At 41.7% G+C, this 22,707-nt stretch overlaps 4 protein-coding genes across 10 annotated transcripts; 2 read left to right on the top strand and 2 right to left on the bottom strand.

Moving 5' to 3' along the window:
* The first annotated feature begins 692 nt into the window (after positions 1–692).
* ppm1nb (protein phosphatase, Mg2+/Mn2+ dependent, 1Nb (putative)) lies at positions 693–7,415 on the top strand. The gene is made up of 6 exons (XM_035178046.2): positions 693–1,944; positions 2,205–2,776; positions 4,890–5,007; positions 5,495–5,609; positions 6,019–6,082; positions 6,203–7,415. Exons 1-6 carry the CDS (start codon positions 1,536–1,538, stop codon positions 6,218–6,220), a joined length of 1,296 nt encoding a protein of 431 aa, XP_035033937.1. The 5' UTR covers positions 693–1,535; the 3' UTR covers positions 6,221–7,415.
* Positions 7,416–7,762: 347 nt separating this feature from the next.
* On the bottom strand, positions 7,763–9,878 carry kcnk12l (potassium channel, subfamily K, member 12 like). The gene is made up of 3 exons (XM_035178045.2): positions 9,508–9,878; positions 8,854–9,418; positions 7,763–8,757 (listed from the first exon to the last, which is right to left on the bottom strand). Exons 1-3 carry the CDS (start codon positions 9,860–9,862, stop codon positions 8,409–8,411), a joined length of 1,269 nt encoding a protein of 422 aa, XP_035033936.1. The 5' UTR covers positions 9,863–9,878; the 3' UTR covers positions 7,763–8,408.
* Positions 9,879–11,883: 2,005 nt separating this feature from the next.
* On the bottom strand, positions 11,884–19,035 carry itpkca (inositol-trisphosphate 3-kinase Ca). Of its 4 annotated transcripts, none has more exons than XM_035178116.2 (7): positions 18,892–19,035; positions 13,969–14,068; positions 13,630–13,843; positions 13,192–13,396; positions 12,756–12,857; positions 12,604–12,675; positions 11,884–12,475 (listed from the first exon to the last, which is right to left on the bottom strand). In XM_035178116.2, exons 2-7 carry the CDS (start codon positions 14,015–14,017, stop codon positions 12,269–12,271), a joined length of 849 nt encoding a protein of 282 aa, XP_035034007.1. In that variant the 5' UTR covers positions 14,018–14,068; positions 18,892–19,035; the 3' UTR covers positions 11,884–12,268. The 4 variants fall into 4 exon arrangements, with proteins under 4 accessions (XP_035034007.1, XP_035034006.1, XP_035034010.1 ...); XM_035178115.2 differs by lacking the exon at positions 18,892–19,035 and adding an exon at positions 16,013–16,157; XM_035178119.2 differs by lacking the exon at positions 18,892–19,035 and adding an exon at positions 16,013–16,157 and having other exon boundaries at positions 12,756–12,821.
* On the top strand, positions 15,272–22,636 carry ccdc61 (coiled-coil domain containing 61). Of its 4 annotated transcripts, XR_004698412.2 has the most exons (14): positions 15,273–15,539; positions 16,918–17,074; positions 17,165–17,247; positions 17,863–18,023; positions 18,167–18,319; positions 18,397–18,604; positions 18,692–18,792; positions 18,911–19,131; positions 19,799–19,874; positions 19,970–20,167; positions 20,250–20,289; positions 21,196–21,262; positions 21,355–21,519; positions 22,004–22,636. XR_004698412.2 is itself a non-coding variant. In XM_035178113.2 (13 exons), the coding sequence occupies exons 2-13, from the start codon at positions 16,927–16,929 to the stop codon at positions 21,447–21,449; spliced, it is 1,551 nt and encodes a 516-aa protein (XP_035034004.1). In that variant the 5' UTR covers positions 15,272–15,539; positions 16,923–16,926; the 3' UTR covers positions 21,450–22,636. The 4 variants fall into 4 exon arrangements, 3 of the variants coding, with proteins under 3 accessions (XP_035034004.1, XP_035034003.1, XP_035034005.1); XM_035178113.2 differs by having other exon boundaries at positions 15,272–15,539; positions 16,923–17,074; positions 21,355–22,636; XM_035178112.2 differs by having other exon boundaries at positions 21,355–22,636.
* The last annotated feature ends 71 nt before the right edge of the window (positions 22,637–22,707 follow it).

The following is a 22,707-nucleotide window of genomic DNA, read 5'->3' as shown; positions in this document are numbered from 1 at the left end:
GCACCAGAATTTAATGGGCCACACCTCCACAAACATTTCATGACAATTGGTTGAGCAGTTTTTGCGTAATTCTGCTGACAGACAAATGCAGATGGAGGTAACATTTTTATTTGAGTTGACAGAAATCACCTATACAGAGATTTCCAATTCATTTATAATAACTGGGGTGAACTATCTTGCATGAGAATATGGACATTGGTATGAATAGTAAGTACAATACACATGATTATATAATATAATCATTTACATATATATCATCATGACATGTGACAATATTTGATTGATTAAACATTAAAACTGTACAAATAGTTCATCCTGCCTGGTCACAGTAACATGACAGAGTGTCTGTCCTGAAATCAGGCTAAGTAGAGAAGTACAGAGAGCAGAGATGCCATCGTGGCTGAATCCACAGATTTAAGCAGTTGTTTGTGGAACGGTGCCAAACAAAACCGCAGTAAGTCGAAAACTAATGTTTCTGCTTGTTGAAAACAAAATAATCAGTAGAAACATGTACCAATCTTTGCCTCTTCATCTCTGTTGAATTAGATAGAAATTTCCACATTTCGTGTCTCTATAAAGACAAAAACATACAAATTTGTCTCTAATATTATTGTTTTCTTTTAGAAGGCAATTTAGCAGAATATATTATATAATAATTATAATTATACCCATTAATAACCACAACCTGCCTCTAACACATTTTTTCTTTACTGCTACATTAGAACCATTAAAATATGATTGGTTAAAAACTGTGTTTCCACTAATTTAATTGAGAATTAGAGTAAAAATGCAGCTATGATGTCATGTTTAAAGTGTCTGTCAGTGTTGCTGGATGATCAGTGATGAATCCCCGCAGTGGTACAGCATGTGCACCGTCGCTATGTTCAATTTGTATATAATGAAACACGTAACAAAACACTGTCAGTCACACACTTTGTGCTAAATGGCTGACAGTCCTGTAATCCCACAACAGTGGAAACCCGTAATCCCGTCTCATCAAAGGTTGAGATTACCAGAGATGTGGGAGGGGCAGTGCTGCAGATAGGAGGACAGTGAGAGAGGGTGAGCTCAAAACATGACAGAGGGGATGCGAGTCAGGCAGGGATTGGTGCACACAAATAGCCAGCCAATCACAGCAGAGACAGGGAAAATAACAAGACGAGGGGAGAGCTGGTGAAAGAGGGACGAGCTATGAAAAAGAGAGGGAGAAGGTAATATCCCAGCAGCACAGAGGCTAGACCAAACAAGTAGGAGAGAGGAAGGATGAGTGGAGGAGAGAGGGCTGATCAGTGAAGGTCTCCAGAGAGGGAAAGCAGAGAGGAGAGGACGGAGATGAACAGGGAGACGGGGGGGAGCAGCCAGCACAGGGAACATCCATCAGCTCAGGCAGCCATGCTCTGAGCCCTGGAGCAGCAGGGCTACACAGTCGCTGCACAGGCCCAGCATCAGGGCCTACCTCAGCCCTGCGTCCCAGCCACAAACACCGGGGCAGGGACAAGAGAAGATCCACCACAAATCAGCTGCCCGCAGGAGCCATGAGGACATCCAGGAAGGGCAGCGTGGAGATGCCTGCATTTGTGCGGCAGCTGGTGAAAGAGACAGAGAAAAAGGTGAGCTCTTTCTTCAAGGGGAGCCGTGGAGGAGGAGCAGCAGAGGGGGAGAAGCCAGGGGAGGGGGAGAAGGAGGAGGTCATACCCAGCCCCTACCTTGACCGGCCGGTCCTGGACAAGCTGGCAGAGGAGGGCTGTGCCCGCTGGGGTCTCACCTACGCCCTGGGGAGCATGCAGGGCTGGAGGGCCAACATGGAGGACTTCCACAACTGTGTGCCACAGCTGGGTGGAGAGTTTGCAGACTGGAGCTTCTTTGCTGTGTTTGATGGGCATGCAGGCAGCTCGGTGGCACAGCACTGCTCCCAGCACCTTCTGGGTCACATCCTAGCCACAGGTGACGTACTTAAAAATGCATGAATTAAATAAATGTAAAAGATTTAATCAAATATGATGGAGTTTTGCTTTGATAACGGATTTAATGCAACAACGCTGCAGCTGGTAAAAGATGTGCTGATGAATATCAATATCATCAAGGAACATTTCACATTGTATTCTGCAAAAATATTTTTCATTCTGCGTGGTGATGTGTTTTTATTGGATCCTTGTGTCAGGAAAAACTTGATATTTAAACATCACACTTCTTTGTCTACACAGGCGGAATAGGACCAGAGGATGACCCAGAAAGGGTGAGAGGTGCCATGGTCGAAGGCTTCCTGCAAACTGACAAGCACTTACACTCAGTGGCACGTCGAGAAGGCTGGGAGAGAGGTGGCACCACTGTGACAGCCAGCCTCATCTCACCGTATTACATCTACTTCGCCAACTGTGGTGACTCAAGGGCCATGCTGTGCCGGTCTGGCCAGGTCTGCTTCTCCACTGATGACCACAAACCCTACAGCCCTCTGGAGAAAGAGCGTATTGAGAGCGCGGGCGGCTCGGTGTCCCTCCAAAGGATCAACGGTTCCCTGGCAGTCTCCCGTGCTCTGGGGGACTTCAGCTACAAGGGGGCAGAGAACAGATCGCCCATCCAGCAGATGGTGTCCCCGGAGCCAGAGGTGTTTGTGGTGGAGCGCTCTCCAGCAGATGAGTTCCTGGTGCTCGCCTGCGATGGCGTGTGGGACACCATCAGCAACGAGGAGCTGTGCGCCTTCATCCATAACCGGCTGAGTGTGTGCACTGATCTGAGGGATGTCTGTACTCAAGTCATTGACCTCTGTCTCTACAAGGTCAGAACAAACACAAGTGATCCAGCATCTTATGCATTTCTACATGTTGTAAATCCTGATTATAAACACAAAACACAATTTCACTTTAAAACTGAGTTACATCATTTTTAAAGAGCTGTGGATTTTATCTAATAACATAATCCCTTAAAATGTGACTTTGTTCAGTTTAGCTTGATCCGAAGAGCTCAGCTTTTGAAAGGTCACTCCATTTTCACCATTTCCACACACATACATATCTAGTCTGGTCATACAGAATCAATCTTATATGTGACTTACATTCAGGCTTTCAAACAACTTAAAGCTGTCTCACCTACTTTACTCATCTAACTTTCATATGCAAAAGCTTTTATGAGAAAGGTGGTACATTTTCTAGGCATATTTACAAAAATTATTTGATACAACAACCATAGCATATCTCTCTCTTCAAATCAATACTTAGAAAGTTAAGAGAAACATTTGTGGATGGTGTGGAGTTCCACTAGGAAATGTGCTGGGTCCTCTCAATATTTGGTGCCCATAGACATTGAAATCTAGAGACTTGTTGGTCTGATGATTTATTTATAAATGCATCTGACTTCTCATAAAGATAAGAAATTTTAAGTAAACTTGGTGAAGATCTTTGCTATAACAACAAGTAGATGTTTTGTTTAAGGATTCATTCGAAATCAGGTTTTAAACCACCTGGCAAATATATGTCTTGTATTCACTCTAGAATTAAGTCAGTTTTACGCTCTACCAAATCTTGAGAAAAATGTATCTTTGCTGTAAGACAGGAAGTGTGCATTATGTTTTGAGGATTTTAGTAATATTGTGAGCGCTCAATTTAGTTTTAACTCCACGGAGCCAGGGGGAACTGCAGAGCCCATGGAATACTGAGCGGAATTATCACTACAAGTGACTCTTTTCACATACAAATGTTCATGTGCTACATTATTAATATAAATATTTGACTATTGGCGCATTAAACACATCATTGTCCATTTACAGAGGCAAAAATCAAAAGGTGAACCAGAGAATAGTTTGATAATAACAATAAGACTGAAGAAGCAGCACTGACTGGTTTAGTCTCATTACCACTGAGGCTGCTGCTGGTACAAGAGTCTGACAGACCACCTTAAAATAGCCTGCAGAGGTGTCATAACAGGTTACATGGGATTATTCTAAGTTCCTATGAGGACTCATTTCAGCCACTGAGTGTCATACAGGGTTGAAGGTTGATGTTTAAGAACATAGCATTGCATACATAAATATTCATTTCAGGCAGTGAGGGGCAAAAATTATTCCACTACAGCCAGTTTCACATTGCAGCTACCAGATTCAAGTGTGTTTAGTGAAGGGTTTTTTCACAACTGAACATTATGTTTTATTAAAAATTTACAGTATAAGATAATGCCTACTCACATATTCTACCATTTCTGGGAATAACTCCTCCATTTTCAATTGTCTAATTCTTCTTCAAATCAAATTTGTAAATAATGTAATTTTGTTGATGTGTTCAGCTACACGCGGCATCTATTGCACTTCTGTCTGTCCTGGGAGAGGGATCCCTCACATGTGGCTCTCTGAGGTTTCTACGTTTAGGGCAGAAAATGGCACCTTGTTAACATTTATGAGACAAATTGGGATTTTGTGAATATGGGCTATACAAATACTATTTGATTGATTGATAATTTCTTTGATGCATATCTTCTATTAATTGTAAGCCAAACAAATTCCCTCATTAAACCCAGTCTCTGTATAAAACCAGGGAACACATAACCTTAAAGCATTTAATATAAGAAACCATCTTTACTATTGTATACTCATTAGAGTCAAATAATAATACCAGGGTGAACACAGGCCACATGCACGCTCTGTTTGGCCATCATGTCACCCTGTTATGTAACAGGTCCTCAGCTTTGCACAATGACCTCAAAATGTCACAGCTTCTTCCACACTTCATTTAAAATGTCCTGCTCCGCTGCATCTGTGTGACGCTGGTGTGCAAACCTCGAGGTGAAAATGATGGTTTCTGAAACAGTTCACCCTGAAAGAAATAGCCTTTCATAAGATGACATTTGTTATGTCAGCCGTCATTACTCACCTCTGATGACACCTCTGCCTCGCTCCACAGGGCAGCCTGGACAACATCAGCATCATCCTGCTGTGCTTCCCTGGAGCCCCCCAGCTGTCAGCAGAGGCATTACACCAGGAGGCCGAGCTGGATGACCTGCTAGAGTCCAAAGTAGCAGGTGTGTGTTGATAATGATATAAGGTCTAATAGTCCTTGTTTTGTCGTGGTTTAATACACTTAAAACACATCGAGATGAAACTCTTTAACACTTATCTTTTACCAGTTCTCTATTATCTTCCGTCCACTAAATCCCTAAATCAATAGAATTGATTCTACTAAGTGTTATAGTATATAGAATTATAATTATACGTAATGTGAATTAAATCTCTTCTATATAAAATATTTACTATTTGTAAAAATAGGAAAATAAGTTCATGTTTTGACCATTTTTACAAAAGCAAGTGTGGAAGCAGCAAATGGTTGATGGACTAACACATACTTTGTTTTGGTCTTTTCATGGTTGAAAATTTCTTGACAAAATGAAAAAAAAGAACAATGAATTGCGTATGTAATCTGTACAAATCTTGAGAAACCCTCTTAATTTGTTTAAATGCCTGTTTGTTAAATGTTTGTATTTATATTTTATGTTTTTTGATACCTGACAGAAATCTATGATGAGCTGTGTGCCAGGGGCGAGGAACCTGACCTGCTGTCTGTCCTCACAGTCCTCGCATCCACCGTCATACCTGGATTACCACCAGGGGGAGGAATACAGAGCAAGTATGTGTGTCAAAAAATCAATCAAATCAATCCAATTTTATTTGTATAGCCCATATTCACAAATCACAATTTGTCTCATAGGGCTTTAACAAGGTGTGATATCCTCTGCCTTAAACCCTCAAAAAGAGTAAGGAAAAACTTTAAAAAAAAGAAAGGACATTTTGGTTGGTCCTCACAAATTCAATTGGCTGTTTGAGGGTTAAGAGGTTCAGGACTAGAATTAAGGTTTTAGGTTAGGGTTAGGCATTTAGTTGTGATGGTTGAGGTTAGGGTAAGGGGCTAGGCCCTAGCTGCTAGGGAATGCATTATGTCAATGAGTGTCCTCACAACTATAGAGAGATGTGCGTGTGTGTGTGTGTGTGTCTGCGTGCATCATCAAATTACTCCATGTTACTTGTGTGTGTTACAGAAGGAACTGCATTATTTCTGCCTACTATCAACAAAGAGAGATGCATGGGCCATCAGTACCGAATGTGAGTACAAACTATACATACGTCCAATTCTAACCATGTTACTTCCTTTAATGTGCAATTGTGACTGTGAAAACTATTTAAATTCACTATTATTATTCCCTACTTTTCGTGTGTGTCCAGGGCCTGGGAGGCTCCTGAGAAGCTCCACTGGGTCTCATCTCCGAGGATCCGTGGAGGGACTGTAATTAATGTCGATATTAGAACTGTTTTCTTCGTGTGTGCAATCTGACAAAAAGGGAGATGGTAAACAGACAGGGGTGTTTGTTTACATCATGCTAACAAGTAGCATCTTGTCATAACAAATACAATGCAAAAACAGATCTAAAGCCTAATACATTTATATTTATATGAGAAGGACATTTTGTAAAAACTGAACTCAGAAACTCTGACCCAGCAACAAACCTCTGCCTCATATTCAGTGAACAGACAGTACAGATGACGGCCTGTAAAGCTGAATAATAATCAACTGTGAAATTGTCCATTTCCATTGGATAAAATAAGTGTTAGTACAGGTCGGGTTGTATTTTAGATATGATAATGTTTTATGAATAGATATAATTAAAGAATTACTTTTTAAAAAAAAACGTATATTTGCCTTTCACCTCTGGGAAAGAAAACTGTTGTCAGTGCTAGTAAATATGCAGCTAACATGCAGTATTCATTTGTGACAGCAGGGAATGCTAACAGCTGAGCAGTTGATGTAAGTGCACAAATGTATATATTTTTTTCCTTGTGGTTAGAAGTGAAAGGCAAATAAACAATGATATAAGTATTTTATCCTGATAAGTGAGTCTCGACATTCACATCGAGAAAAATTACATTTCACATTTTATCTCAAGATAACAAAGATTTTTTATTTCACTTTTTTTAGTTCTAAACCTGTAGAATAAAATCCACTTGACGGGAGTGTTGAATTAAAAGTCTGATTATTTAAAAGAAAAAAGAGATACACAGAATATATTGCGGATTGATTGTGAAGAAGAATTGAATAAAAGTATCCAAATACCCTAAGATCAATATTTACAGACAAACCAATATTTATTTTATAGAAATAAGTTATACATGTTGTGCGATTCCTTCTATAGATTAATCATAATTCTAAGCACAATCCTCAGTGTATGTGAAATGTATTTTTTCCATGATTTGGATATGTACTGTGCTGCCTTATTCATCTTTTACAGTATTGATAAGACTAACAAACAGAATCAGTTTCAGTCATTTCTATCGGCATCATACTGCAGTATTACATTGTTTCAGTAAGTACTTCTGTGTATAGACATTTAATGTTATGAGCCATGATTGTTTTAAACCTAAATAAAGAATATTTAACTGACTGGCAGTGTTTTTACTCACAATAACAGAAAATAGGAAAAATAGCTATTTTCAGCATTGCTGTGAAGTTAGAAACAATAAAGACAATATATCAAGCTAGACCATAAGAGGAACATTTTAAAAATGTTTGTCTCCACACACTCATCAATCATCCAAAGCACTGATGAGATTCTATCGCAAAAAATGATACAGGACTACACAGAATGAATGAAAAGCACTGTCTTGCATAGTAAAGGATCTCCTCCAGCGAGCTGAGGAGAACCTGAATCTCGCTCTCCGCTCTGTCATTGTGATCTTGCTGACTATAAGGACGTCCTCTACAGGTCACGTTTGATTAGATGTGCTCCAATGACAACTCTGGATCTCAGCGTGTCGTGTCGTGATTACAATGAATTTCAATGACATGCACTGATGAAACAAGATGGGCGACTTGTGTGCAATCAACAAATTAAAATGTCTACCTCTGTGCTCCTTGTTTGAAGAAGCTCCTTTTAAACGCTAATCAAAATTCTGAATGATTTACACATGCAGCTGTCTGTTATCTAAGAGGATATTGCAGATGTGTTTAAGTCTGTATGTTGAGTACTACCTCACATACAGTCGTGTTTGTTGAGGAGCACAGGAGACAGGGCAGCACTCTTAAATCAGCAGTCTCCTGTAAGTGGTCCTTCACTGCTTCTTTCGTCTGATTGCTTCTGTATGAGCCAATCACTTCAGGACATCAGACCCCTCTTCACAGTGATGGTGAATTCTTTGAATTGTAGATGTCGCCTTGCCGTCGTTCTCATCACAAAACAAAATGCAAATGATTATTAGCTGTTCCGAATGAAGAATCTGCTATTATCTGCATAAGCTTCAGACAGACGCAAATTGAAGGAGAATTATTCTACTCTCAGAATTTGGTTTTGTCACACCGAGAGAGCAATTATTGACTTTCTTGAAATCGATCAGTAAGTAAATAGTATGGAATAGGACCCCAGTGTGTTATACAGTGCTACCTATCCACACTGGTTTCTTGGAGGCGATTATTCATGATGGCCAAGGCCCCCACACCACCCGAGAATCCATTCTGATGGCTGGAGCTCTGCCGCGGGCCCTGGTGAGCCGTTTCACTCAGCTGCTTCTGCAGCAGAGCCAGAGACACCTTATTAGACACCATGAACTCGTTGACTGAGATCATCTCTCCTGACAGACGACGCCCGACATACACCCCGTCAGCCACTGCGCCTGCATCCGTCTCACTGTCACACACCGTCTCCTCCGAGCCATCCGTGTATCTGTGTTTTCCTGCAGGACAGTGGGATGAGATGGGCTGCACAGTGTTACGTTTCAAGTTTTTACGCCTGGGGTGTGCTGCCAGGGACCTCTGGTTTCGTTTTTTTGTTTGGAGGCAGGGGCAGCAGAGGCCCCAGCATCCAGGTGCAAAGCAAGAACAAGGCTGATGCTGCCCACAGCATGCCATTTTACCCAGAATCCAATTGAGAGTTTGCTTGATGACAATAGAAATGACATTGAAAAGTGAGTAGATACAACATACTCCCATTAGGATGAAAAGGCAGTTCCCCAGGCGGTAGGCTTCCTGAGACTCATACTGCTGTCTCTGGCTGCTCACCATGTCCCCGAAGCCGATGGTGCTGAAGGCCACGAAGCAGAAGTAAAGGGAGTCCATGTAGCTCCAGTTCTCCATGGAACAATACAAGGTGGAAGCACTGCATGCAATCACAATTGATGCTATTCCCAGGATCAGCATAACATAGTAGACTGATGGTTTCCAGCCCTCCAGGCTGTCCTCCTCACCTGACGTCTCCTCCCTGCTCGACATCACCCCGACACCACCACACTTCAGTCGGCGCTCGTGACACCAGCGCATGATGTAAGCTAACATCGTGATGATCCTCTCCAGGAAGAGGTTAAAAAAGAGGATGGTTGCAGCACAGCCAATGAGACCGTAGAAGATCAAGAATATTTTTCCAGGTATGGTCGCTGGTGTGGTCATGCCAAAGCCTAAAGGAGACAAATGCAACATAAAAGGTCAAGGTTAGGAGCATCTGAGGAGGATGAAGTTGTATTAAACTTTAAAAGTGAAGGCTCACCAATAGTGGAGACAACGGTGCCTACAAAGTAGAACGCTCCAGAAAAGTCCCAGCGGGGCCTCAACGTGTCCACTCGGATCCCAGCTCCGTTCGCCTCCTCGTACTGCCGCAGCAGAGTGTGGAGGGCGCCCAGGTTGACCCTGTACCTCTGGGTGAAGTTGCCCAGCTGCTGTTTCCAGAGGCGGCGGGCACGCAGCTCAAAGGGATGCTCCAGGGTTGAGAAGATGGCCGCTCCGCACAGCAAGTAGAGCAGGATGAGCCCGGCCAGCAGGCAGAAACGGGCGTTGTCTTCATTCACGGGCGCCCTCGGGCAGCAGCAGCCGCCAGCAGCAGCAGCAGCCCTCCTCTGAGCCATGAGCACAGCAGCAGCAGCGCAGATACACCACTGCAACAACATGCACCACTTCTGCTCGTGCTGCCGAGTCACACACTCACAGCATGTGTTAGACACATCACCTGCTGCACAACTGACTGGATGAAAGACTTTTGGTTTATGCACACAGCCATGCATCTGGCTCTACAATTAGATTAGGATTGAAAAAACATCTCTTGGAGGAAGAAAAGAAGATGCGTCTGAAGATAAGAGTCTATAGCAAGACAAAAAAAGACATATATTAGCAATAAGTTCACTAAAATGTAAAAACTTGATTATCATTTTATTTTGCATAGCTGTATATGCTTATTATTTTTAAAAATATTCAAGATGTGGCTAAATCAGCACATCATAAAGACATTCATTATAAGAACACATTAAATTCATGAAAACGTTTTAGTCAGTAGCAATTTATAATCCATAGATCAAAAAAATCATGGTTTCTAATAAAAAGAAAAACTTAGTACCTGGTGTTGGCCGTTGCCTGAGCGTTTGTCCTCGGAGCTTGTTCCTTGGATCTGCTGAACAATGACCAGCGAGAGGAAGCCTCTTGAGTTTTTTTTTTTTTTTGCACACTGAGAGGCTGTCTGATGTTTCGTCTGTCAAATGCTGACGTCATCACACCCTCCTCTGTCTTCGAGCACACCCTGATTGGTGCAGCCACCTCTTTAATTTAAAATCCCTATCCATTTTTCCCCCCAATCCTTCATCATGCTTCTAATTGACTTCTCCTGCAGGAGCTACAAGTGACAGAAGGTTTACTTTAGATAATTGGTCCTTTAATCCCTCAGTCACATCTTCCAAGCGCGGACCGAGGAATTTCATGTGCCTGATTACAGCAGACCATCAACTGAAAATAATGATTAACTGTGGCACAAACACTGGAGAAGCATCTTGTGACCAGAAGATAATTAGCTGGATAAATGTGAGTGGGGAGAAGTGGAAGACCAGATCCTGCCTTTCAGCCTAGACACTAAATTGAAAAGCTGGTGGAGTTAGATTTGGTCAGTAGCAAACACATCAGACTGTGTTTGTCCTGTGCAGCCTCCGGCTCCTCCGACAGATCTTTTTGTTGTGGCTGCAGACTGTGTGGGAGGATTTGTTGAACGTGACTTTCAGTTTCTCTGTCTGTCCGTGGCTTTAATCTTGTCTGATGCTGCAGGCGAGGGCAGGGGTTCCCTCCGCCTGCCGTCTGAGTGGGCAGGTGTGAAAGACAGAGAGCACATGTGCCTTCATCTCGCCAGTCAACCCTGCATCAGGTGAACTTTAGAGTTTCATTCAATTTCCCCTCCGTTTCAGATATAGAGTTCTGCTTATTAATCTTTTGTACATGATGTTTTAATATATGAAAATATATGAAAGCATATTAATATACTGATATTTGGTTAGTACAACTTTTCTTTTTACAATACAATATTTGTAAAGTACAGTTTATGCATAGGAGTGTTTGTCCGTAAGACATTTGTGAATAAATCATTTACACAAACACCTCTCTTATTATTATTTTCATGTCATTATTTATTAATGCTTTTATTTATTATTATTTATTATAATTTGTAATATTAACATGTCTCCTCTTTTTTCATTTTACAACCAATAAAGAGGCCTGTGTCTGTGGTCTTTTAAACCTTCTCTTATTAAATTACTTTATGTACTTATTTATTCATTTATTTTCATGGTGGAATTTTATCCAATGAATTATGGTTTTAATGAGGAATTTTTTAATGTTTTTTAATACCCATGGCGCCTCATAGCACTCATCGAGGGTTCTGTGTTTTAACCCCAACTGGATCTAAACCGAAGTCTAACCCTAACAGCAAGACTTAGCCGTCAAACAGCCCACTAAGGCCAAAATGTCCTAACTTTCCCAAAATGTCCTAACTCTGTAAGGTCTACCCCTCAAATGGCCCTCACAAAGCTATTAATACAAGTAACAACACATATACAGTATACATACCAAATACCACCAACCATCATGATGAATAATAGGATATAAACAGCTGTTTCATGATGTTTTTCAATTTATTGAATAATGATGATTGAGCCGCAAATTTAAGAAATTGCAGAAAATAACTATCCACATCGTAGCTTTATAGTTTTGGCACCATTTTAATGAGATATTGTGGCATTTCTGATCATCTCCAGCAACAGATGTTTTTTAGCTTTTAATTGCTTATTCCTCGTGACATCTCCTGCTGAGGCTAGAAACTGAGACTGTTTTTGGTGGCGAGTTATTGTAATCAATCAAACAAATCTTGCATTTCACCTTCAATCGTTTTTTTTCATTATTCTGACAACGTTTCAGAAGCCAACCCATCTACAGTAATTCATTTGTAAGTGTTGTAGGGAAGTTTGAGAGTAAATGTCCACACAATTTGAGAGTGGCCTTTAGCTCAGCGGCAGCATGTTTCCTAATATGTCAATGAGGTTGTCCAGACCCCACAGGTAGCCATCCTCTCGATTGCCCTCTACCCAGGCAGTGCGGTGGTCCAAGGTAAGTGGTGAGGGCAAGACCACTGTCTTTCCAAAGTCGATCATCCAGACTCCTGTTCTGCCTGTCCAGTCATGCACAAACAGCAAGGAGCTGCCCACAACCTGCAGGGAAAAAGCAATATGCACAGTATCATCAGCCTACACCTGCCCAACACAGCCTCAAAACCTTATCATATATTTTCTACTTCTTATACTATGAAAAACTTCTAGTGCACTGTGCAACAGCTAACCTCGTGTGTTCTGAAGAAGTCGGATGCCTCCAAGACCTGCCGCAGCTGTTTCAACTGTCTCAGATATCCCCACTGAAGGTTAAGATACAATAATGACCAAAGAGAAGGAAGTAGGTGAAGAAATTGAAAGTATATGTGAAGATCGAACTCACCATGATGTGCGTACTGGACTCAACAAAACTGCTGAGTGCTTCCGTCACTTGCTCTCTGCTTTTGGTCTGTTTGAAGTTTGTGTGACATTCGTCATTTGCCTTCTGCACAGGACATGTAACGATTATAGTACAGTATATATGATATATCAGAGAGTGACATTAACTCCACCAAGGCTGAAATATGTGGAAACTGTCTTTGATCACTGTTTTATATTGCCCTATATGTACATTTTTATCTATGCAGATAAATGTGTGATGGATGAATGTATTTGCTGCAGATACTGTAATGTCCAAGACAAATTTAACCCTGGGCCCATCTTTTCTTAAAAATACATATTCATTGGTACATTTTTCAAAGACTAGGCATTGCAGCAGTACACTCCCCACATATTAAGATGAATCAGTGACCTGACTCTGCCATCTTTGATGAGCTTACCCTGAATCCTTCGATGCGGAACCCCAGAGTTGTTGTGGAGCTCAGTGTCTCCCTCCACTGCATGTACCTGGTTTTCAGCACTGCCTGCTGGGTTCGCTCCTGGGCCGTCGGGGCCTCTGGGTCCACAGCCACCATCTTCTCATACATGTCGTTGCGGGGCTGGGGACGTTCTCTGGCCATTTGCAGCTCCTCCTCGAGATATGTGCTGTGAAGGACAGTGCCTCATCGTCTTTATTGTTATTTGGCCATATTGCTTGTATTGGTATTAGCAAAGCAGGGGAACACATTCCTTTCTAATAGGAACAATAATATGACAAAATTAAATTAAATATGCTAACTTGAAATAAGGAAAATCAAAGTCGGACATATGTAAGTAAATTAAATTACTATTTGACTGTGTCTCCACCTTTGACCTTGCATTGTTTCATTTAAACTTACCGGCTGCCCATCTTGCAGTCCATGATGGCAGGTGTGTTGAAGTGGGTCAGCAGGTTATCCATCATGTTGTAATCCTGCTTGTCACGCTGCACAACACCGTGGTAGGCAGGAACAAAGGACCTCAGAGTGTCTGCCATCAGACGGAGGTAACATTGCTGCTCCCCCTTACAATACCTCTTCAGCAGTGTGCCGTAATCCCCTACATGAAAGTTCCCTGTGAGACAAGCAACAAAAAGAAAGCACACAAGACATGGTATTTGTTCCAGTACTTACCCAGTGGATTTTTTTTTGTTTTATCACAGTAAGACCTGCAGAAGAGCAACATAAAGGACAACAAACCTGCATGTCCAACCACTTGAAGCCACTGCTGAGGTTTCTTAGGAGTCATGGGAACGAGAGACTAGGTCCCACGGCTTTTGTGTTTTTTCCATGCAGAGTTCTGCATGGGATGACAAAAAAAACTAACTCTCAGTCAGTCATTCTTCAGCAAACACACACTCCAGGTCACACTCTTGTGTTGTCTGTGTTTTGTTTTTTTTACAGTTGAGCAGCTACGACCTCAGGTTTCAGAGTCACTGAGGCTACTTTTTGCCTTATGGGTAAACAACGTCTCCATGGAGACGGACCCTCACTAAGACTGAGTGAAGACATGCAGAGGTCGGCTCAAGGGTTATGCAACAGGTTTATCAAACATTTACAGGAAGTGCTTGTTTTTCCTACTGGAAACGACTATTAACCATTTAAACAAACAGTATGAAGCTGAACATAAAGGGGTCCACCTCAACATGAGAGTTGATTCAATGTAATACTGCATTTACACAACTGTGTCAGATAAAGGCTTTATAAATATGAAGAGTTACTTGGTTCTCATTGTTCCTCATATCATTGTAAATTACATTTTGGTTAGACTGAGAAACTGCAAGGTGACGCTTTTCTGATGGAGAAAATGATTAATAAAATAACAGGAAAGATCAAATGTGACTTAACTTATAATAAAAAATAGATATATAAATATTTCTACTACTCATACTATATTTAGCAGAATTATCAGTGATTTTAAGGTGCAGGACTTTTACCTATAATGTAGCATTTACAGTGTTATTACTTCCACCACATAGGTTATGATATTGTCTCTGTTTATTTATTAATTTTTTTGCAGAATTAACAAAAACTACTCAACCGATTTCCATGACATTTTGTGGAGGGGTGAGGCATGACCCAAGGAAAACCAAACACTATATCTTGGCGTGGATCCAGATCAGTGGACGGATCCGGGATTTTTTCTTTTTCACTTTCTTTAACATTGTGAGATAAGGCGTTTTTCAACATCTTCGTTGATTCCTCCAAGAATAATTCATGGATCTTGATGGAAACAATAAGACGTGTTTGGGGGACTGATATTTATGTGTGTGTGCAATTTGGTGCAGATCCAAATAGAAATCTGAATCTAGTGAATTTAAATGTGGTTCATAATGAGACTGTTGGGTCTTGGGGGAAGTATATGCTCTACATTTTGAAATGAACCTGTGATTTAACCCTTCCCTGACTCCTTGTATCTACTCTCAGCATCCTCTTTGCTCTTGTAGCGCGATTAGATGCAGTGTTTCTTCCTGACCAGTAAGTGCAGCAAAGCGCCTGAGACGCGGCGAAGCTTCATCAAACCCAGACAGAAGAAGAGGCTGCGGAGGGCGCGCTGACAGACGAAGAAGAATTTAACGGTTCCCGGTTCTTGAACCGCTGCAGCCTCCATCCTGCCGGTGCTTTACAAACTGCTTTGGACTCGACTGTAGCACCGGTCAAACCGGTAACTGCCGCACTGACTGCTCCATGCTAGCTCACCGCGATGTGTTTCCGACGAGTAGCTAAGTGCTAACGACCCACGTCAACAAGGAGCATTACTCCAGCAGAAGGTAACGTTCACTTGCTCCTGTTTGGTGAAAATCCCCGCACCCAATGTCGTCATGTGTTTCACAGGAATAGTTTGGTTAGCTCTGCAAAGATCACATTCACTAACTCGAGTTACCCAGGGTTAACTAACGACACTGTCCGTGCTAGCTAACCTCAGCTAACGTCAACGTTACGAGAGCCAAGATGTCACTCTTGCTAGCCGAGCTATTGACGGAGAAGTGGCAGCTAACGTGGTTTTGTATTCCTCCGAGGAGCGGAGCCTCGCGTGTAACGTTGTTGTAGCGGAACAACGAACAGCCCCACTGTCCACGATGTGTGTGTGTGTGCGTGTGTGTGTGTGCAGTCGAAGCAGACACAGACAGACACACACTCCCTGTCACTGTCTCTTTCACGCTGCACGGGAGAAAGTGAAGTCAAGCGCGAAATATGAATGACATTGCACCGCAGCTAAATGGAGCACAACGTAATAACTTACCCCGTAAGACGCGACCTGATGTATCTGCTTAGTCCTCCACATATGTTATGACCCATCAACCAAACTTTTTTCAATGAAAGTGACGGCAACCTTTCAAAATGTACTCTGTGTGCTCGCTACCGCCCCCCGTGGTATGTTGTGATGAGGACAGACGGTGCGAGGTGAAATGAGACGATTGCATGATAATGATGTGGACATTTAAAGGTTCAGTGTGTAATGTTTAGGTGAAGGGGGGGTCTATTATATATAAAATAATCCTAGTGTTGTTTTTACTTGTGTTTCATCTAAATTCTACAAATTGTTGTTTTCTTTACCCTTTATATTTAATTACTTTATGTTTACATTGGGAGCAGGTCCTCTCTACGGAGGCTGCCATGTTTTTTACAGTAGTCCAAACTGGCCAAACTCAACTCCATTTGAGTTTTTATGACAACTGAAGGCTGCCACAGGTTCTCTTTCATGTTTGGAAGAGGAGGGTGAGGTGAGGGGTGTTCAGCTGCAACATGCAACTTCACTCACTAAATTCTACACACTGACCCTTTAAAAAAATGACTCATGCATATGGGAAGTTAGCTCCCCCCTTGTGGCTCCAGTTTCTGGTGAGAAATAATATCTATAGCTATATTAATAATAACTGACATTCATCCTATAATGGCTGTTATTCCCCAAATTAATTGTGTTTCTTTCTGTGGACCAAGCAGCCATGCCAAGCGATTGAAATGTAGGGTTATAACCAGGCTATAGCTCTTGTTTGTTCCTGGCTTCAGTTGTATCATGACCTGGCAGCCAGACAATAACTTGTAAAATGTCCACTAACATTACCCAGGTTTATTTTGTAATAGTAGAGGAGTCAGTTGATTTCAGCAGACTATAATTCATAGATATCATTCATTTCTTCTGCACAGAGCAGAGCAATGGAGGGAGGCTCTGAGGTGATGGAGGACATTGATTTTCGAGGGGTGGAGTTTTCTGTCAAGATAGAGGTGGACAAAGGTCTGCTGATGGTGGAAATCTCAGACTCACTGACAGCGGATCAGTGGAGGGGGGAGTTTGATCCAGCATGTAAGTAGCATACATTTGTCATTGACTAAATCTCATCACTGGCACAAATAGTCCTACTAAAGCTATTCATTTATCTTATATTTGTTTTAGACATTGAGGATCTCACTCGGAAAACTGGCAACTTCAAGCAGTTTCCCATTTTCTGTAGCATGCTGGAATCTGCTGTTAGAAAGGTATGTGTGACACAGCTTTTACACAGATGCAATAAAAAAGTAGTGGCGGAATGAGTAAACATGAGGTCAGTAGAACGATGTGAACACAAACACTCACACACTCCCTCGAGGCTGTGTGAGCTGAGGCGAGACTCATTCGTGTCCAGTGTTTCCAGTTGAGCTGTCTTATTCTCCCTCTTCATTATTGTACTGAAACACGGGCTAAACGGAAAAGAGCCTGGAGGAAAATAAGTGTAACAATTTGAATTTTGGGTACATAGAGAAATCCGTCTCAGCTGAGCTATAGCATACACAAAAGCACAATACCAACACGAGCACATAACCTTTGTTTGCACTGTTTCACCAAACATTAGCCCCCTGGCTGTTTGTGGCTAAAACAAAAGAATTACATGGAGCACAAAAACGGTCAAGCAGTCAAATTTGTTCAATAACATTGCAATTCCCAAAAGTGAAAAATAAAAAATATTATTGTTTTTATATATATATATATTTTTTTTTTAATAGTGTAGACATGAAGTATCTTTTTTACTTTTTTAAATTTTTTTTACTATTTTGATGTCTTGATGTAATGAAATCTTTATTTTCTGATTTTGTATAGTTAAACTTTTTTTCCAGATGAGTGATTCTGTTACACTTGACCTCCTGACCTACGCTGACCTGGAGCTGCTACGTAACAGAAAAGCAGGAGTGGTTAGTCGTCCTCGCGGGCATCAGCAGTCGTCTGCTCTCACAGCCAAAAGATATCTAATCCTCATATACACTGTGGAGTTTGACAGGTTTGTCCCTCTTTGGTAACTTTAATATATATATATTACACGTCATGTCATGTTTGTTGTATTAAGCCCTCTTTTGAACAGAGTATTTCAGTTCGGTCAGTGGGGATAACTGTCTTGATGTGCTGACTGTTTTGCATTTGTAGGATACACTACCCTTTACCCTTGCCCTATGTTGGTAAGCCTGACCCAGCTGCCCTGCAGAAGGAGGTCAGAGCCCTCAGGGCGGAGCTCAGCGCTCTCACTTCTCATGGAGTTAACAAATCTGCAGACCTAGAAATACAACGGCTACGAGCAGAGTAGGTTGCATTTAATTTTCGTCACAGACGATATGAGGGATATGGGACTTTTTCTGATGACTCCTGCTGTTTTCAAGGCTGGCTCTGGTGAAAGAAGAGAAGGAGGCTATGACCAAAGCTCTTGAGCAACTGCAGATGACTGCAAGTGGTTCCACATGTGGACGAGAGGACTGGAGGGTTAGAGATGTGGCGAGGACGCTGGAGGAACAGCTTGTCAAGGAGAGGGCCAAAAGTCAACGCTCTGCAAGCAAGAGATGCCAGGAGCAGAGACTCTTAATGGAGCAGGTGGACCTGGTAGTCAGCTGAAAATGATTTATCATGTTTTCTTTGTTAGAGCTGGATTTAACTGATTTTCTTCTGTGTCCTGACTAGTTGGAGGAGCTGAGAGCATCAGAATGTGCTCTCCGTGTGCGTGTCAAGAATCTCACCAGTGAACTGGCGTTACTACGGAGAGGGTTAGACAATCTAAGCGTGTACTATATCTTTACTTTCTCTCTCTTTCATCCAATCATTCACTTACAACGCTGACTTTACATTTAAAATCTGAACCCGTCCATCTTTTCAGTACTTGCCCTCTTTGCGTGTCTGCAGGCGTGTGACTCCCGTGTCCGGTCACATCAGCTCTCGGGTTGATGAGGAAATCTATCGCTCTCTCTCCCGTGAGAGAGGATCAAGGTACGGGACGGTCAGGGCTCGCTCAGGATCCAGAGAACGGGTTTACGACAGAGTGCAAAGGTCAGATGAAAGAGGAAGAAGAGCGGATTCCTCAGGACCACGTGCTTGCATATCCAGGCCGTCCCCCTCTCCTACTGGTACTGATCCTGTTTTTTTTGTCTTTGTGTGTGTGTGTGTGTGTGTGTGACACAGTTTTATTCTGTCACTTGTGAACTTAAAGGGATAGTTCACCCAGAAATGAAAATTCGCTCTTTATCTACTCACTACTAAGCCGATGGAGAGGTGGGTGAAGTGTTTCAATCCACAAAACACTAGGAGTTTTAGGGGCAAACAGTGTTGCAGCAGTTTTACCATCGTTGAAGCTTTGGTTAAGAAATTATTAACCAAAGCTTCAGACGTAATAAAACAGACAAAACACAACATGCCTCCATACTGCTCATGCGAAGTCATCCAAGTGACTGCAAGCCCCGACATTCATATTTGAAAAGAGGTCATTTACACTGTGTTTTAAGCCTAAAAGTCAGCTGATATCTTCTGACGAGGTGCATTCAGGGACCGTCTGAAATGCTAATGTCCGCTAGCTTAGCCATTTCTGGTTGATTTTTAGACTTACAACAAGGTGTAATTACCTTGTTTCGGCATAGTGGTGAACAGATAGATATTATTTTTATTTCTGAGTGAACTATAAGTTTTGTAACTTGTACATACTTTCACCCTTTTCAAATCATTACATAAAAGGTCCTTTTGTAGAGCAAAATCTCATTGATGAGAGAAATTGATGAGATTCCCTCCTATATCTTCCAGGGTCACGGGTACCACGCTTTGACCCGACTGCATACATCCAGGACAGACATCGCAGACAGAAAGAGGCAGAAAAAAAGTGGGTTTCTGTTATTTTATGTTTGACAGTGCACTGATATTTATAAAGCTGTAGCTGTTTGGGTTAATACCTGTAACCATGTTTTTCTGTGTCAGACAAAGGAAAGTACGGCGAGATATACTGACCTCGCCCAATATACCGGAGAGGGGGCGTTCACGTTCCAGAGATGCGTATCCTCAGATGGTCCGGTCTGGCAGCCGAGGCAGGAGTTTATCTGTGGAGCGGAGAGGGAGCAGGAACTCCTCTGAAAGCTCCTTAGTGGACATGGACGAAATGTCCAAAGCCATGTTTAGGTGATGGGATCACCTTATATAGGTTTTGCAAAGTCACTTATGTTTTAGCTGCTGATTTTAACTGATGTGTTTTTCTTAACAGAGGAAGAAAACAGACTTACAATTACAATGGACCCAGTGCGGTGAGTGACATGGTTATTAATGTAACTCTGGTACAAAATGAATCGCTGCTCTCTTATTTGTTTATGCATTTTACATTTCTTACTGTCAACAAATCCCATGAAAAGACCCCAAAACATCAAAGCATGACTCTTTTTAAGTCTCCCTTAAAATCTTGGCACTGTAGTTTTTAACAATGTAAGGCTCATTTATGCTGCCTTTTATGTACGAAAAGAGAGAAAAAACAAACATGATGTTGTATTCATTTACCTCAAGAAAGAGGCAATGAGGCTGTTTGGTTCTGTCCAGGTGAACTAACATCATAAAGACGCCTGTAATTTATTACCAACTCTAACATTTTCTCCTCACAAAGGTTTACCATCGTTGAAATTTTTTTTGGGGGTCTTATGTTAATCTCACTTCGACTATTGGCTACACTGCCTCATCTCAATTTCTGTTGGAACAGCTCCATTTTATCTGCATCTGTAAGCTCTCAGAAGACGTGCACAAAGAGATGAAATTAACGCGGAGTCCGGGCAGAGCACTCCGTCCATTTCCGTATATAACATTAGCTGCTTTCAGACATCCACTGAACTCTGCCGATGCTTCATTTTGTCTGGAGGAGGTGCATGTGTAAACACAAATATCCAAGTGAGCGGCTCTGGATTATCTGTCTCTATCTTTCTCCCCCTGGTCCCAAGTATAAAGTCCGTAGCAGTGAGACACTATTTTCCAGTGTAACATTGTGGATCACTGATGTGTTTTTAGTTGTTAGCAGAGGGTTACACTGCTGTATATCAAGTTTCAGCTACATAGGCAGTAGTTGTTAGCAAATCTTTTTTGTTTTGGTATTCTCATGGGATTTGTTGACAGTAGGTAAATACAGGATGTCACTTGCCTTATTCTTTTAATGTGCAATCTGTTTCTAGTCAAGAGGAGGCCTTTTAACCAGGAAACCACGTTGCAGTACTCCAACACAGAGAATGAAAGAAAAAGGTGATGCACCAAATAGTTTTTTGTACATATGTATATCTAGTATCTAGCCACCCCACAGCATCTAATCATCATTTCTCTGTCTCCACCTCCAGAGAGCTCCATACATACGGGTGCTGAGCTGTCGGAGATCGATGCCAGGCTGCAGGCGCTGCAGGACTACATGAGGGACCTGGACACAGGACAATAACACAGCTTCAAGCTCAGGCTGTGAAACGCATCAAGCTTCCAACACGAGCGATGGCTTCACCTGTTTTCATGTGAGACACCAAATCTCCCCCTGGAGGGTCAGACTTCCTCCACTTAAGGAAAATACAGCCATCACTGTGAAGGACTACTTTTTGTGGACTGAATTTTTTTTTTTTTAATATGCCAAGTTTTTATGTATTAACTTAAAATATGACAGTGTAGTTTTATTCTTTCTACAACCTCACAAAACGAACTACACAAGTGTAATAGTGGGGGTAAAATCTGTCTGCCTCTAAGTCCGAAAATATTTATACTTGATGTTTTCTCATCTTCCCTATCTCCAACATGCAGCTGATAAAGCTGTTTGTCAGTCACTGCACATCTGCACATTCATGGTCATTACTGAAAAAAATTGCAGACAGTTTCATCAAGTTGTTTTCAGTTGTAGCCTTTGTGTCCTTGTTTGTGCATGCGTGTACGTAATCTCTACCCTTAAAGAGAAATGTCCAACATTAACATGTTGTCGAACCTGTAACACTTGTTTCTTCCACGCAGTGCATGCTGGGACACACTCCAGCTGCTGCTGCACCGTGAAACACAGGAACCAAGTCAATGACATACGCGACTATATACTGGATTTCACTACATTCCACGATGGCTAAATGTCATTCAAACTGTATTGTCATCAGTTTGGTTTAATTTTGACCTTGAACTCAACATTATCACTGTATTATTATTATTAAACCATTATGACATTTAACTTGTTGATCTGCATGGTGCATTAAAATAGTGTATTTTCTATTGTTTGAAAGTAAATTGACCTATTTTCCTTTTTGATTTTACATCCCAAACTAAAACAAAAGCAATTTTTTATCTTGGATCATTTGTAATACCCATCAATGTGTTTTTGTGATGGTATAAAAACCTGCTGTATGTGTTTACACTGACTGTTACTCATTCCCCAGTCGAATGCTTTTATACCACTTAAAAGTCTTATTTATAAGAAAATTATTCTTTGTGTAAAGACTTTTTTTTTTTTTTCTCTCCAGACCTGTACAGTTGTGTACACACTGCTTCCCTTTGCACTGTTGTCAGCTGAAGTGAAGAGAAGCCTTGAAGGGTTTCACCACCGCAGCAGCTTTCATTCATGAACAAATAAACTTCCTCTCAGAGGGACGATGCAGCGTCTGAACAGCTGTTCTCTTTCTGCTTGGAAACTTGGGTGGGAGGCGAGATCACCTTATGTTGGTTTATGTCAT

Source organism: Hippoglossus stenolepis, chromosome 15, assembly GCF_022539355.2.
Source record: "Hippoglossus stenolepis isolate QCI-W04-F060 chromosome 15, HSTE1.2, whole genome shotgun sequence".
In the NCBI taxonomy this organism is placed as follows: domain Eukaryota; kingdom Metazoa; phylum Chordata; class Actinopteri; order Pleuronectiformes; family Pleuronectidae; genus Hippoglossus; species Hippoglossus stenolepis.
The sequence above is the reverse complement of the archived record's forward strand: the minus strand, read 5'-3'. Positions and strand labels throughout refer to the sequence as shown.